This window comes from Adiantum capillus-veneris, chromosome 21 (genome assembly GCF_014529385.1).
Source record: "Adiantum capillus-veneris isolate H3 chromosome 21, ASM1452938v2, whole genome shotgun sequence".
NCBI classification, from domain to species: domain Eukaryota; kingdom Viridiplantae; phylum Streptophyta; class Polypodiopsida; order Polypodiales; family Pteridaceae; genus Adiantum; species Adiantum capillus-veneris.
Window position 1 is genome coordinate 95274263 of NC_140951.1, and position 13398 is coordinate 95287660.

A 13398-nucleotide genomic window follows, 5' to 3' on the forward strand; every position below is an offset into this window, starting at 1 on the left:
TTACTCTTGACTTTGTATCAGATCCACCACCTTGTAACTTTCGGGTCTCATAGGTCACTTTGGCCTTTTGAAGACGTTAATATAACATTTCATTTCAGTTCATTTCATCTCTCTCTCTCTCTCTCTCACACACACACACACACACACCCACCCAAAGGTGAGCTCACTACAATACACTCCTCTCTAAAAGCAGGCACACATAGGCAATAAAGCAAAAAGCTTGTACCCATGGTCCCACAATGCCCACACTTATACAAGCTCTACACATATACACATGCTTAGAAAAATTGGACATAGAATGCATAGCAAAGAAAACAAGTATGCGCAAGCAACGTACACACAAGTCATTCAAGTGTTAAGAAGTTAGTGAAGCACTTCACAAAGTATCTTTTATACCTAAGGCTTCTAATTGTAGTCAGTGTCCCAGGAGCTAAAGAGCACCTTCTTAACATTTTCTTCTAATCACCAAAGCTTGCAATACTGCAATGCTTTGTACAATCTTGAACTCTTACATAAGGTCATGTAGAAATATTACATTGAAAAACTGGAGAGAGAGAGAGAGAGAGAGAGAGAGAGAGAGAGAGAGAGAGAGAGAGAGAGAACATGCTCATTATCAAGACAATCAAAGTTGCAATTGGCATTAAGAGCCAGCATGCCTTGCATCATCAGACACTTTCAGGGTCAGCTTAACATTCATGGCAGCGAGTTCCGCAGTTAGGTATCTAAAAGCAAAAGGCATCGCAACTTTCTCGATCCCTTTCCCAGTTTTACAGTATCTACATGTTGCCTTCTTTATCCTGCCGCCTACTGTCGGCAAGTGGCTTTGCCCCTGCTTGGACTGACTATCACTCATCGGCGCTATTAGGCTACCGCAAAGCGAGCAAACAGATGCAATGTGATAATCAGAGCAGGTATGCATCCTGTCATGCAGTAAATAGGCAGCACCATGGGCTAGAAGTGAGTCACGCTCCATCTCTCCAAATCGGATACCCCCCCCAGCCGATCTGCCCTTTACTGGTTGCTGAGTTACTGGATTTACCGCACCTCTTGATCGTACCTACAAGAGAGAATTAGCAGAAAACAACCACCTATTAGTGTTTTGCAGCAGCGAGACCATTCCAATCAAAAAGGAAGAGAGAGATGCCTGCTAGTTACCAAAAATGACAAACAAAGGGACATATTCCAAAAATACAAGAGCCATAGATTAATCTACAAAGAGCCCGCATTCACCTTTCAAACATACAAACTCACGACAGTCATCCAAAGGACCACTTGTTGATATTACGAACTCCCTAATTTTGACTCACTAACAGCGGTATACACACCATTAAACACAGAAAAAACTTACTTGGAATTTGTCCGACACCATATGCCGTAGACGTTGATAATATACGACTCCCATGTAAATTTCACAAACCAGCTCTGTCCCAAACACTCCACTGTACATAACCTCTGTACCATGGTAATTAAACCCATGTGCTCGTAATACCTTGCCGTATTCATCAACAGCAGTTCCTTTGTTATTGCCCACGGCAGACACATCAGTTCTTTCTGATGAGAAGTTCATGGCATCCTTGAAGGGAGTAGCATCGACAAATTTCCCTTCCAATGCACCACCCTGACAACAGAATGAGCATGTCTAATAGCCAGGTAAATGGAGGAATGGTTAGACGGTAATTATTGATACACAAATCCATACCTTTGCTGCCATTGATTCCAAGAGCATTCCAATGGTCATTCTTGAAGGGAATGCATGAGGGTTGATAATTATATCAGGACGCATGCCAGTCACATGTGAGAAAGGCATGTCTACATCCGGCCACAGTTGCGAGCAGATACCTTTTTGGCCATGTCTGCTACTGAACTTGTCACCAATAACTGGATTACGTTCTTGCCTTAGGCGTATCGTTACCTGAAAGAGAGCGTAAGATAAAATAACCATGTAGTGAGAATTGAACAAAATAAGAATAGTTGTCAATGGCATTCTTACAGGTTTTTCATCAGGTTCTTGGTATGCATTATTTAAGTATCATTTCATCTTAATAAAGTTAGCAAGACAGTGAATCTACCACCTTTCGATAAGATGCACTAATTAGCAAATCTGAGAAGCTCTCTTCCAGCAAAAAGAACCCCTCATCAATGGAAAAGGTTGGGCAAATTTCCAGAAAACAAACAACATCGAAAAGGGATTGGGGGTGTGCTGGATGGGTTCTTTTTGTATGGGCTTTCCAAGACAAGCCTTCGTGAAGAAGAGTGACCGGTATTCATTTGACTTTTGCATGCGGAGCAATGAATTCTTCTTTGATTTGTAGTTTGTAATGGGTCCTTTCATTTAAGTGCCTCATAAGACTTCCTTTTCACTTGTTTTTTGTAGAAAAAAAACAGAGAAGTCACCTATGAGCAAAAAAATATACAACTGTCTGTGTCATCTGGATAACATAAAATACAACAAAGGGTGCCCCCCATAAAGTGTCTGTTGATGTGCATGAGTGTAAAAAGTGTAGGGGATAGTCATGTAGGACTTGATGGAGCTTTGACTACTATCATGCTCAATGCATATCTACAGGCCTAGAGGAGAGAATGGAGACAGAGTGAGCCCATGAAGGTCCTGGATAGCAGCTATGGTTTGGAGCCTCCCTTCCCCCAGCTCGGTGTCTCTCTCTCTCACTGTAACCCCAATATTGACCTCAGGCAATCATGCAAATGTGGTATCCCTAACAGTGTCATCATAGTCTTTTAATAGATTGGTGGCCACCCTATGCTGTTGGCTATATAAGGGAAGCCCGTGCCACTTCCCCCAACTTGCGAGCCTCGTTTTCATGCGATCTTCGCGTCCCTTGTATTCGGCACTTTTCTTTCAATAGTGATCATTCGTTTGCGTCCCTCAATCTCGTGTCCCTCTTGCGTCCCGTTTTCAAGTTACGTTCTTGTGTATGCGTTTGCTTGCCTGCAGGTCCCGTTTGCAACGCAGGTGAGCCGGCGCGGTCCCGTTTCCCCGACGTCCCGAACGAGGGCGTCACACTTGGTATCAAGTTGGCCTCCCACCCTTGCTCCTGCACTACTGACCATCACCGGCAGGCTGTTTGGCAGCTATTGTTTCCTCATTTTTTGGTTGCTGTTACATGTGCATATCCCTATTATTCACCACCGGTACCTGCAGTTTATCAACCTAAGGACTTCAAAGATGGTGGATCTACAGTGAAATTTTTCACTTTTCCTGGGATGAAAGATAAGAAGAGAGCGTTACAGTTTCCTCAAGAATTCATCAATATCTAAGTACTAGGGAATTACACAGAAGAATCCAAGATATATAAAGCAAACACTTTCCTTAGAGATAATGCTATGCAGTGGTGAAGTTCTTTATCCACAAAGCCTCACACTCTAAGGAGTCAGCAAGCTTTCAAGAAAATTTTTGCTTGAAGCTACCTGACCTCCTTATTTGAAGTACAACTACTTGCATAATGGGGCGACTTGAAAATGGAAGCCACTGAGACCATGGAAGATATTTTTGAATATTTATGTTCTTGTCTCCTTCTCTAAGACTTTAGCCTTGGAGGATCAGTGTGAGCGCTATACTATTGGACTACCTTCTCCACTTCAAGAATATTGTCTGTCCAAGCAGGTTTCTACCATTCAAGAGCTTATGAACAGCCATAAATACAAATTGATGAAAGAGAGACTTAGATTTACACCTGAAATCGAACAAGCTCTGAAAGAAAATCCTTGACCACAACACTCTAATTCCAAGGATTCTCGCAACACTTGGACTCCACCTGTACCTCCTTGCCTTATTACTTGTCAACAAGAAACTCTTCAACATTTTGAATGTTTTCAAATTGGACACTTCTTATGTTTGTCCAAACGAAGGGGATAAAACGGGTGAGTACATAGATTAGGGTGGATAGGCTAGCATCCATGATGATGGTGAGAGCATCATCTGCAGCCACACCAAGTACAATTAGGAGACTCAATGCACTAAGAGAATAACCACAAATTGGATTGATTATTGAACTAAAGTGCTAGTACATAGTGAGCCTTTATATAGGCTTCTTGTAAAGCTTTGGATGACATCACAAGTGATGGTAGGCATCAAGATCAGCCAAAATAAGCTCTTGGTCGTGCATACCTCTCCATGGGTGTGTGTGGGGGTGTGTGTAGCATGTGGAGTCAATGCAAGCATCAACTAAATCAAGTAGGAAAGTCTAGTAGGCAAATACAGTGAATCTAGACAAGGTAGAGTAAGGGGAGAGCTCCATGGTGTGGGTTTAGGCACAAATTCATAACAATCCTCCCCTAATTGTGTCCGAGCACATCAAATGTCAAAGGTACCTTCTATTGGGGTCTAACTTCTAAGCCTCCCATCTAGAGAGTAGTGGCAGTAGCGTGTAGGCCAAAAGTCCCTCCCCTTGAGAATGGTAGTCAAAAAGGGTGTAGTGTAACAAACTTGGATAGCCCAAGTCTAGAATCTGTCGCGACACAATAGAGATTCGCTTACAACACTTAATAAGTCGACACAGCCCCGCGTAGTTCCGTGCCAAGAGAGATTGGCCCCAAAGACTAGCGCCCTTTTCAGTATTTCTTTTTATATTAACCTTTGAGCAAAGTACAACTCCCGCAGGTCCTCAACTCTCAGACTCTACGTCCAGATGCCTTGAGAAGTGAGGCCTTTGGGCCCTTTTTATTCTAACAAAGGGATGCTAAAAGCACAGCCCCAAAAAGCCATAAACTGAAAAGCACAATATTCCAAAAGCAAATTGGTGCAAAAATTACAGTAAAAGCAATCAACGCAATTTAAGAAAATCCATACAGTTTTGCCATGTCAACAGTCAACGCAAAAAGCGAGATTCTGTATAGTCTGCTACATCAGGAGTCAGCACATTTCACAGGCGTCCGTACAGCTGCCATGTCACAAACTGCTAACGTGTCAAAGCCCTGAAGAATGGAGCCAACTTACAAATGCCGGCCGAGGGGCCTAAACCCTAAGAAGAACAAGCAACAACAGAAGAAGAAGTCCTACCAACTTATGGAACCCAATTTGATGTGGCCCAAGTGACATGAAGGATTAAAATAAAGCAAGACCCACACACACACAGAAAGACTTGCGTAGCAACTGATGATGTGGCAGACTATACAGATTTCCACGTTTTGCACTGACTGCTGACGTGGCAATTATACGGAATTCCGTGATTTACGCTGGCAACTTTTTCGCATTGCTTTTGAACCAGAAGCTTTTGAGTTTGAATGCTTTTCATGTAAACTACTTTTCATAGGCCAAGGGCCTTTAAATATGTGCAAAGGGCTCATTCTCTGGCATGCTTCTTGGAGAAGGTACAAAGTCTGGAGTACCGGCTTGTACTGTGTTGATGCAATACATAGAAATACCGAAAGGGGCGCCAAGGATTGGGGCCCATACTCTCTGGGGTGGAATTCCCCCACTCTGTGTCGCGTGTGCTCTCTCTCTTTCAGTTCAGTTGTTATTGAAGTGCTAAAAGTCTGTCAGTTTGTTCTTTTCTATTGGCATGTGGTGCCCGTCTTGTGACATGCCACGCCAGCGCGTTGTAAAGCCTGTCAACACCATTTGCAAACGTCCGTACTGTCTGCCACATCATCAAATTGTCGTGTGTGTCCGGGTGGCACTGCCACGTGATCAATTTGTGGCATATAGGACACAAGTTCCTCCCCTAGAGAGTTGTAAGCAACTAGGGTGTAGGAAAGAATAAATTGAGTGCATCAGAGTACATCTACGTAGCAAACTGCTCTATTGTCTTCTTCATTAGATTCTTCAAGGATTTTGACTTTGCCTTCATCTTTGTTTTTATCTTTATACAAACACCAATGATACCCATGATTGTTTTTCCCACAATGCACACAAGGGTAGCATTTGTTGGATGTGTGGTTGGCGCAATTGCAGTGTTTGCATCTTTGCTTTGTTTGGTTCCTTTATGATGTAGTGACAAAAGCTCCTAAACAGTCTTTGTGTCTCTGATATTCTTCCCATGCTCTTGGAGCCACTTTGGTACGAGCTCCTTTTCTTTCAGCACTGTGACAATCTAACCATAATTTGCATCTGGTACCGCTTTGAATAGAATGGCTAGTTGGTGTTCGTTCTCCACCGAGCATCTAATGTATGCCAATTGGGTGCATATGCTCTTCATTCGGTTGAAAAGAGAACCGAGATTTTCTCCTTGTTCCATAGTAAGAACATAGAGCTGCCTTTTGAGAAGGATTTTGAAGTATTTGGCTATAGCTCCAAAGTGTCTCTAAAACGTGACCCATGCATCTTATGAAGTAGTGCATTCGTTTAGATAGTGGATGTAATTATCCCCTACAGCGGTGAGAAGGATCCCCAATGCTTACTCATCCTGTGCTGTGAACTATGCGTGAGACCCTCTAGTCTCAATTCTCTCTTCCTCCCCCAATGGCTTGACCGTGGACCACAATTGTTTCTTCATTAAGTACCCCTTTATTTTTATCTGCTTGGTATGGAATCCTTGGTCGTCGAAAATAGTAAGGTTATCCTTACCCATAGTGCACCCCAAGTGTAGTGAGGAAAAGAGTCTTACCCTTGATATAGGGCAATGCCTAATTCCCTTTGTGAATTCACAAAAGTGTTTGTAAATTCACTCTCCACTTTATGGAGCACCCGTTCACAAAATACAAATACTTCGAAGCTCGTGGTTTACAAAAAAGGGTGTTACAATGCAAAGAAAGCAACTTTAAGCTTTAAGTGAGCAAAGGGTATGTGAGGTGTCCACCAAAAAATCCCTTGAGGCTCCGGAGTTGCAAGTTATGAGAATACTACTGCTAGAAGATCAAGTTGCAGGTTTGTTGAGCTGTGGGAATGCCTGCAATATAAGAGTCTTGGGCACGATTTTGTTGCGCGAGAAAAGCCCCTTTGCTGGGCCGAAAAATGCTTGGCCCTTCGGAATGCCTATATGTAGAGATTCCTTGTCACATGGTTTGCGCGTGAACTACTATGGGCCCAACCAAAAGGTAAACTGAAGCTTTGGGGGGGGGGGGGCGCGCGCGTTGTCCAAGTGCGAAGCAAGGGCGTGTGAATTCCCACTGCCGGACCGACGTCCTTTTAGGCGGTATTGAAGAAGAGCGCACGCGTCCGCTAGCAAGCTTTACCCAAAAATGGGATGGGGTTTTGACAGCGGGACTCCACGCTTCCAAGAATAGGCGTGAGCTCACCTAACCAACCCACCAAGTGCGCCTCCTTGTCGGGGATGCCGAGATTTGCAGCAGATAACCTTGTGTGAGCTCGAAATGAAACATGTTGGGGCTCATTAGAGAGCTCTTGAAAATCTCCATGCTCACACATATATTTAGCAGAGTTTTGGGATTGTGATGAGCTCCAAAAACCAAGGTTTAAGTTAAGCACAATACTCACATACACACACAAATTAAAAATCCAATCTTTTACTATACAAAGACCTAAATGCAATGCAAAGCAATTATGAATGGCGATCATCCAAGCAAGAGAGAGAGCTAGCTTAGAGAGATTAATGCAATTGCAAAATTCATGGGACCTAGTGCTAGATTGAAAACTTAATCTAGCTTTTTAGCTCTGATACCACATGATAACTACATAGATTAGGGTGGATAGATTAGGCTAGCATCCATGATGATGTGAGAGCATCATGTGCAGCCACACCAAGCACAATTAGGAGACTTAATGCACAAAGAGAATAGGCACAGACTGGATTGATTATTGAACTACAGTGCTAGTACATAGTGAGCCATTATATAGGCTTCCAGGGAAAGCTTTGGATGACATCACAAGTGATGGTAAGCATCAAGATCAGCCCAAATCAGCTCTTGGTCGTGAATACATCTCCATGGGTGTGTGTAGCATGTGGAGTCAATGCAAGCATCAACTAAATCAAGTAGGCGAGTCTAGTAGCCAATACACTGAAGCTAGACAAGGTAGAGTAAGGGGAGAGCTCCATCGAGTGGGCTTAGGCACAAATTTGTGTTCTTGAAAGGACTAGTATGCTTTCAGAAAAGCAAACGCCTACATAGAAACATAAAGCCGCCGATGAACACTCCTCCCACATAACCTAACAAGGTCCGGGCCAGGGAGATATTCAACGACTCCCTCATCACTCCTCCCGCATAACCTAAAAAGGTCCGGGCCCGGAGATATAGAGGCCTTATACAACCAAACGCCCCCCAAGTAGCAACGTGCGTCGTTTGGAGGTGCTGACAGTAACCACTACTCAGACTTCTTAATACTCCTCCTGCATAACCATCCACGTCCGGGCCAAGAGTAACAACAATAATATTTTTCAAACATACAACCAGACGCTCCCCAGACATCCCATCTGCGTCCTCCAGAGGTTCAAAAAATACCAAAGCAACATTTATCACTACTCCGCCCGGGAGTTAAATCAACAATCATTGAAACTAGTATTAAAACCAGAGTCAAACATTTCAAATCGGCACCAAGACAAGTTCAAAACACGTACCATCCATTTCAAACAAAATTTCAAACACTACATTCTAGCAATGAAGAAAAATAAGTAGAGAGTTCATTCGAGGTTTTGTTCTTGAGGACGACTGGCTTGTCCTTCTCCATCACGGTGATGGTTCGGTTCCGAACCTTGAGAGTCGCATCATTCTTGTCGTGCCAAGGCATGCCCAAGAGAACGTCGCAATTGCCCAACTTCATGATGTGGAAATCAACTTTTCCATGATAATCTTGGATAGTCATTGAAAGGGCACCAATGAGCGGTACCACTTTCTCAGTTTGCCCAGTGGCTAGCTCAGCTTCAATTTCTCCACCCTCTGCATCATAATCAAAGTGCATCTGCTTTAAGAATTCTGGATGGATGAAGTTCTCAGTAGCTCCGGGGTCAGAGAAAATAAGGGCTTTGAAGCCATTGACTTTGCCATATGCTCGACACAATTCATTTGTACTCTCAAGACGTTGCCATAAATATCAAGAATTAGTCCAATAGCGGGTCTAGCTCTCTTAGCAGGAGGTGGCGTTGGGATTCTGTCGACCATTGGTGCGGGCATCAGCTCCGCTGGTCTATCAGTCCGATGGGGACAACTAGAATGGTTATGCCCTGTTTGAAAACATCCAAAGCATCGGCCTTCTTGTAGTAAGGTGTCTGGTTGTTGAGGTGTTAAACAAGGCCTTTGCGGTTGGGTTTTAGGAGACTCTCGAGAATTTGTTCGTTGTTGCCGAGAGTTGGGGTTAGTGGCCGGAGGTTCTTCTGTGGTGAACTCTAGCTTTCCCTTGATTAGTTTGTAGCTGACCGTGGCATGGTGCATAAGGTCTTGCATGGTGGAAACTTGCTTGGAGAGACAATATTCCTGCAATGGTGATGGTAGTCGAATGGTGTATCGCTCGCATTGGGCCTCCAAGGGAACGATCCTAAAGAAGGACACCGAAAGGTACACGTCGAGAAACCTTTGGTTATAGTCGTCCATGGTTTCGGTGGCAAGCATTTTCAAGTTGCCCCACTTTGCCAAAATCCGGGCTTCAAACATAGAAGTCATGTAGCTGCGTGCAAAAACTGTCTTGAAAGCTTCTCAGGTCCTTGGAGCATGCGGTTGTGTTGCAATTGAACCCCACCATTGCATAGCATTATCTTTAAGAAATCCTGCTGCTCGAGTAATCTTGGATTCTTCTGTATAGTTTCCCAAAGCATAGATGTTGTCAAATTGCTGTAGGAACTGTAATGCTTTCTTGCGATCTTTCACCCCGAAAAAAGTGAAAAATTTGATTGTCGTACCGCCATCTTTGAAATCTTTGGGTTGGTTAGGCGCATATCTCGGGTATGGATAATAAAGGTATCCAGATGGGCTCCAACCATTGTAGCCTAGTGGTGGTGGAGGTGGGGGCAATGGCGGTGGCAAAGGCGGTTGCACTGGATCAGGGTCAGATGGCTGCACCACATTCTTGAAAACTCCCCCCGCTCGGAACAGACGACTGAGAAGGTTGCCGGTTGGAAGCTCTCGTACTTTCTGATGCAGGAGGAGATACCATCTGGGGCATCAGAGGAGGTAACATGTAGTTCAAAAAATTTTGCAACATCGGAAGATTTTGCTGAGAATGTCGTGAAGCTCGTTGAGTAGAAACTCCAAATATTCTGCTGAATCGATGAATTCCATATCTTGGGTTCTTTATGGCTTATGCCCTGTAGGACAAAGTGATGAAGACGAGAGCGCGCCCGATGGGCGATGAATTAAGGGTGGAAGTGGCTAATAAGTCTGGGGTCGAGACTCGAAGATACTTCAAGTAAAATTCCAATAGCTATGTCTGCTCTTTTGTAGGACCGGTATGCTTTCAAAAAAGCACATGCCTGATGCTCTAATACCACTGTCAGGAGACGGGCACCACGTGCCAATAGAAAAGAAGAGACTGAATAGACTTTTAGCACTTCAATAAGAATTGAACTGAAAGAGAGAGACGACACGCGACACGGAGTGGCCGAATTCCACCCCAAAGAGTATTGGCCCCAAACCTTGGAGCCCTTTCGGTATTTCTTTATATTGCATCAACACAGTACAAGCCAGTACTCCAGACTCTGCACCTTATCCAAGAAGCATGCCAGAGAATGAGCCCTAGCCTCATATTTAAAGACCCTAGGCCCCAAAAGCAGTTTACGTGAAAAGCCTTCAAACTCAAAAGCATATGGTCCAAAAGCAATGCCCAAGAGCTGCCAACGTTATGAAAATCCGTACAACCTACCACGTCAACATGTTAACGCCAAACGCGGAAATCCGTACGGCCTGCCATGTCAGCACTATCAGCGTAATTTCCGAAGCATCCGTATTGCTGCCACGTAATCAATTGTGCGTGGTTGGGTGGGTGGGTTTTGCTTTATTTTAATTTCTTTATGTCATTGGGGGCCCATCGGACGAGGTCCCCATAAGCTGGTTTTAGGCCCCTCAGCCAGGATCTGCAAGTTGGCTCCATTCTTCAGGGCTTTGACATGTCAGCAGTTTGTGACACTTCGGCTCTGCCTCTTAGAAAAGCATTGAAATCACAAAAGCTGGCACCAAAATCTCCCAGCACAACGCGCGGAAATCCGTACATCATGCCATGTTAGCTATTGTCTGTGTTATTAGGGTTTTCCGCATGGAATTTCCACATTAACAATTATTAGACAAGTTGGGTTTGTTGGGTATGCACGCCCAGATTCCATAATGTCTACGCCAGTGAGAACAAGTCTCAAGGCATGCAAGCCACTTACAGTTTGCATGGCATATTTTTACTTTATAAGGCTTTACAATCAATCAAAAACATATAGCGTTATTTTTTACTGGTGTCGAGATCTCTCTCTCTCTCTCTCTCTCTCTCTCTCTCTCTCTCTCTCTCTCTCTCTCTCTCTCTCTCTCTCTCTCTCTCTCTCGTTCAACTTGTTCTGCTGCGCTCCCTTCAAGCCATGGATTGCCTCCAGCATCACCAGCCCTAGCTCAAGTCACAACAACTGGTATCAGAGCCTTGTTGGCCTCGGTTCGAGTCAACACGTGGGTACGGCCACTTACACAGGCAAGAGCAGACTTACGACCTGCATCAAATCGCACAAAGGTTGCATGAACAGCATCACCTTGGCTTGCTGAAGCGATCGCGACTCTTGAGCGACCCCAAATCGGCCTCTACAGGCTCCTCAGAATCAAGACGACATCGCGCTGCTGTTTGTTATTCACTGCTCATCGTCTGCAACAGAAGCTCGTTTTTTTTCTTTGCGAGTTCACACACTTGTTTAAAGTGGCCACTCAATTGGCTTTGAGCAAAGGTGTATTCACACCCTCAGTCCCTCGAGCAACTTATTCACATCCTATGCTCCTAGTAGATAAGCAAGTTGCATACGGTGTCCGACAAATCATTCCACATCGACACGCAGGACTACAACTCCCCTGTTTTTGGTGGCGTGAGCAATAAACACCAACATGTCCAATGGTATAACCATTCGGTCATCCCAAGCAAATGTATATGACATGCATCATGTGCCAGTGAGTGTCAAATCAAGGCAGGTTCTTGGGACTATGATCGATGAAGATTTATTTGGTATTGAAGATCAAGAAGGTGATAGACCTGCAATTGCAATACATGCAGTGCATAGGCATGTTCCAAGTGCCAAGCAAGCTTTACGACATGTTCGAACACATCGACAATTGCCAGAACAAAGGAGAATCTCCTTTGAGAATACAGTACAAGTTTTCAAAACTATTTTTTGTCACTTTTGGTGTCATAAATTTGTCCTCTTTTATTGTCAAAACCATCATAAACTTTCAGTCAAAGCCTTATTTTTGCCTATAAATTGTCAACTATGGTCATGCCATGTCAAAAATTGTATGGGTTATAGACACTGCCACACAGATAAGTGGTAAGACCTCCCAATTTTATATCAGTTCTTAGCCCATTTTTGTTGCACTCTCATGAGGTTACTGGGTACACCATAAACCCAAGGTTTGGCAGTGAACCAAAAACTCCACTTTTTTGGTAGCTACATATTTGGCCTACACCCTATCCGTTCAAGGGGGGGTTCCTATCATAGCACCAGGTTATGGATACACCGGAAATCCTTGGTTGTGAGAGAACCTAAAACTCACGGTTGACGAGTACACCAAAAACTCGAGGTATCATGAGTTGCTTGTCCAGTTCGGGCTTGAGGGGGGGATTGTTGGGTATGAAAGCCCAGATTCCATAATGTCTACGCCAGTGAGAACAAGTCTCAAGGCATGCAGGCCACTTACAGTTTGCATGGCATATTTTTACTTTATAAGGCTTTACAATCAATCAAAAACATAGTGTTATTTTTTACTGGTGTCGAGATCTCTCTCTCTCTCTCTCTCTCTCTCTCTCTCTCTCTCTCTCTCTCTCTCTCTCTCTCTCTCTCTCTCTCTCTCTCTCTCTCTCTCTCTCTCTCTCTCGTTCAACTTGTTCTGCTGTGCTCCCTCCAAGCCATGGATTGCCTCCGACATCACCCGCCCTAGCTCAAGTCACAACAGGGTTTGGTCCTTCTCTTAAGGCACACGCCCCTCAACCAAGTTTTGCAAGTTGGTCATGTTCTTTGGCTTTTAGGCCTCTCGGCCATGTTCTTTTAGTTGGTCAGGGTTTAGGGTCAAAAGCCCTAACCCATCTGGTATTTGCAGCCACGTCAACAACTTTGTGGCAACAATTTTAACATACTCGTCACACTGCGCATGGTGCCTATGACGAGCACTTGATCAAGCACAAGTATCAACCTATACTAGTTCTTCAAAAGCTATACTTTCTCATTTCATTGATAAGGATATTATTATCCTAGAGTTCCAAAGTTTGTTTGTCCACATTGTAACACAATGTATACAATCTAGGACATTTTTCAGCATCCAATGTCTAGGCAACCATTAGGTTAAACAAGGCAATGTGGTTGGTCACTAACTAGAAGGTCT

The 13398-nt window shown here is 44.0% G+C and overlaps 1 protein-coding gene across 4 annotated transcripts in view; it reads right to left on the reverse strand.

Annotated features, from left to right (window-relative positions):
* Nucleotides 1-372: 372 nt before the first annotated feature.
* NRPA2 (nuclear RNA polymerase A2) overlaps nt 373-13398 on the reverse strand; it is a 164227-nt gene continuing 151201 nt past the window's right edge. For 2 of the 4 annotated variants that reach the window (XM_086494002.1, XM_086494003.1), the window contains 3 exons: nt 1700-1912; nt 1349-1618; nt 373-1057 (listed from right to left, as the gene is read on the reverse strand). In XM_086494002.1, the coding sequence (XP_086350128.1) occupies nt 641-1057; nt 1349-1618; nt 1700-1912 (900 nt within the window). In that variant the 3' untranslated portion in view covers nt 373-640. The remainder of the gene's footprint in view (nt 1058-1348; nt 1619-1699; nt 1913-13398) is intronic. The other 2 variants (XM_086494005.1, XM_086494004.1) reach the window with 1 other exon arrangement.